The following is a 3,552-nucleotide window of genomic DNA, read 5'->3' as shown; positions in this document are numbered from 1 at the left end:
ATTAAAAACAAATGTACAGAAAATGGATGGATGAATAAATTCAACCAAACAAAAGAGATATTTAAACAACAACAAATATTATTATTATTTCAAACAATCAAAAAAGTAATTTCTAATAACTTTAACCAATAAAATTAATACGTCTATTATTTTACACCTGATGTGCATTTTTGTAAAAATGTAACTGCAAAGCTGAAAACTCTTTATTTTCACTGCAGTTTTTAAAACCRTTGTTTGTTTTTTAATGTATTTATGGATTTATTTGAGCCTGAAGCTTGGAGCAGACAATCAAAGTTTAATGACCTCTGAACGTCTGTCTTTTTAAAATGTAAAGAATGAAACTAACTCCATAAACATTTGATTTAAAACTGTGCAGGAGTCAGAGAACGTAAATCAATGTTTCATTTATTTTCTCTCTAAAAACCAGAACTGTTTGTTTACATGTTTGTTGTTTAAATTTAAAGAGCTGGACGAGTGTTTGTGGTCAGAGACGTTGGACATCGTGTCCATCACAGGGACACACAGACAGGTGAGACAAACCTCACCTGTCGTAGAAGTCTTCTCTGTAGTAATCGTAGTCGAACTCGTAACCACTGCAGGAAAAACACGACACGTCGGAGAAACTAAAGAGCTGCAATGATTTTAGAGCTCAGGGAAAATCAAAATTACACACGAGAACAAAATAAATGTGTTTTTATAGGTTTTGTTTTGCTTTGCCATCCCAAGATTAACAGAGAACCTCAGCCTTAAATAAATAATTTTTTTTTGATCCGCCCCTGAACCAACCTGTACAGAGAAGCAGCCGATCGTTTCAAGACTTTGGGTCTGCTTGGTCTCGGTTCTCCTGCCATGTTGATGTCTAAGAAAGAACAAAAAGATGACAATTCTGTGGACAATTTAATCTTTAATGTACAACATAAACAAAACTCTGAAAAAAAAAACGATTAAAACTTTAATTTGTCAAACTGTTAGAAAATTGACGTTTCTTCTTGTTTCCACTAGAGGGAGCTGCTGAGCTTTTAGAAAATAATTTCAGTTCAAACTCATGAGCGCAGCAGCAAAACTTCAGACAATTAGTGAAGAAAACAACAACAACAACAACAACAACAACAACAACAACAACAACAACAACAAGCAGCTAATGTAAGTAAAATTCAGAAATCCACAGCTGATTTTATCCTTTTTCACCCACGATGCTGTTTTCAAAGTTTGACTCAGTGATGACAACTCATGAGAGGCAGTGTGCGACACGCAGTCCTTTAAAACATTTAGTGTTTTAATCTGTTTAAGTTCACATTTACAAACAGAACAAAATAAAAGAAGCTAAAGATCGAGACAAGTTAGAGGAGAAATAAAAGCAGATGGAAGAATAAAGACTGGAGATGAGTTTTCAACTGTTTCACACCTGAGATTTACTTTGCTTGTGTGTCTGTGTGTGTCTGTGTGTGTCTGTGTGTGTATGCATATTTGTTACCTTTTTAAGTTCCTGTCTGGTATACACACCTACCTTATCAAGACCAGACCAGTAGTCCTTATGGGGGCTACACTGCAAAAACTATTCACCTAACCAAGTTTTAAAATCTTATATCAGCCAAAAAGTCTTTTTGATCTTGTTTTCAGACTGATTTACTAAACAAGAACTGATTGTGTAAGAATAATCATCTTGTTTTCAGAATGTGTAAGATTATTTGTCTTGTTAGTCNACTGAAATGTTATATTGTCTCACTTAAAGACAAAGTTGTTTTAGTTACAAAATTATCTTTGCTTTCAAAGCTTCAACATGAAAACCAGCCTGGTGACACTCAGAGTACTTTAAAATAAAATAAAAATAATTTTACTCCTAGACAAAACAGAATAACTGTTTTTAATAATTCAAACAAATTGTATTTTTTAAGTCTGAACTCTGTTTATCACCTGCAGATGGATCAATGTGAAACTTTTAATTTGTTCAGATGGTCTCATTTGGATGTGCAATRTTTTATTTTATTAAAATGAAACCATCTGCTGATAAAGAGCTAAATAAAAGGTTTAATCTCAGCTTTTTTCAGGTGATTTCATTGATGTTAAATCATTTCTTTACCTGACGTCCAACATCTGAGGATAAACCTGCATCTAAGATGTGAAATGTTCCTTTTAAAAAGTGAAGATGTTGTTTTGAATCATGGCTCCTCTGCATCAGTGCAGCCTGCAGGGTCGGCTTCGAACAGAAACAAAGGATCTGGCGCCACCTGTGAACCGGAGCCAGAACCAGACCTGCAGGATGAAACAAGCTGAGTGCTGTGGGTGACCTGTGGGGGGGACGTGGGGGTCCTCTGTGATCTGGTCCAGTCGGCCCAGCAGAGCCTCGATGTTGGTTTTGATCTGGGTCAGTTCAGATTTGATGGCCTGGAGCTCCGAGCCTCTGACTGCTGCTGAGGAGGAGAAGAGACGAAAACAAAAATAYATCTGTTAAATTTAACAATCTGTGCTCCAACAGGACAAATCTAACAACTTTTATTTAAAAACATTTTTATAAAAGTCTGACTGATGAGAAAAATGTCAGCTTGCATTTTTATGATGCTTTTAAACCACCTGAGCTGCAGACTTGATGAAAACATCAAGAAAAAACTAAATCGGTGACATAAAAGCTGCTTCCTGATCCTCGCTGAACCAAAACGGATCAGAAGAAAAAAAAAACAGAAAAACAAAAACAAAGACACGACAGCAGAGGAAGGTGGAAGTCAGAAGAGAAAAAGGTCTGACGGCGTCTCTCCTCACATCCAGCATGTTTCRGGGTTTGAACTGAACGTTTGATGAGTAAAAAGCAGCAGTGAAGCGACAACAGGAGCTGTGATGTTTGAACTYCTCATCCACGTGAAAACACGACAGGTGGAGAGGGTCGGGGGCTCGAAACTTTCACACAAACAAATATGAAGAAGACGGGCGGAAAACAGGAAATAAAAATAATAATGAATTCTGCACACCAAACAAAATACACAGTAAATATGTAGTATTTATAAACCATATCCTACTCTACCACTTTTATTTATAAAGCACTTTAAACAGCACAAGGCCAACCAACTTTGCCTTTTTCTTTTGTTTGTTGTAGATTTTTCATTAAAGAAGCATCAATAAAGTAATTTTAAAACTGTTTATTGGAAAACTGAAGCGATGCATTCTGGGTAYATGACGGATTTGATTTGTGACGGGAAACGAAAGCAAAAAAAGGAAACTATCTTCCTTTCAAAATAAGAGCTTGGATTTTAAAGTTTTCCATGTAGTTGCTCCAGTTGACCACTAGATGTCAGTCTTCATCACCGGTTACATCAAGTATTGAGCTCCAGCGTTTAAACTTTATTTTTTTAAAAAGGAGCTCTGATTGTAAAGTAAAATAAATCAATACAAACAAAATTTTAGCATGGATTACAAACGTTTACTGTTTTCGCTATTGCCTTCCTGCTACGTGAGCAGACACAAAGCATTGTGGGAAATCAGAACCGTGACCCAAAGCAACAGTCAGCAGGATGTATACCTTCACAATAAGTGTGTTTATCTGGGAGGGGTGCTGTTGGA

The 3,552-nt window shown here is 36.2% G+C and overlaps 1 protein-coding gene across 1 annotated transcript in view; it reads right to left on the bottom strand.

Moving 5' to 3' along the window:
• Positions 1-545: 545 nt before the first annotated feature.
• Positions 546-3,552, bottom strand: part of raly (RALY heterogeneous nuclear ribonucleoprotein) — a gene marked incomplete at its 3' end in the record, with an annotated part of 57,731 nt that continues 54,724 nt past the window's right edge. Inside the window, 2 exon segments of the mRNA XM_014016743.1 lie at positions 546-593; positions 787-859. Of these exon segments, the coding sequence (XP_013872197.1) occupies positions 546-593; positions 787-859 (121 nt within the window).

This window comes from Austrofundulus limnaeus, unplaced genomic scaffold (genome assembly GCF_001266775.1).
Source record: "Austrofundulus limnaeus strain Quisiro unplaced genomic scaffold, Austrofundulus_limnaeus-1.0 Scaffold153, whole genome shotgun sequence".
NCBI classification, from domain to species: Eukaryota; Metazoa; Chordata; class Actinopteri; order Cyprinodontiformes; family Rivulidae; genus Austrofundulus; species Austrofundulus limnaeus.
This window is presented reverse-complemented; position numbering and strand designations above follow the sequence as displayed.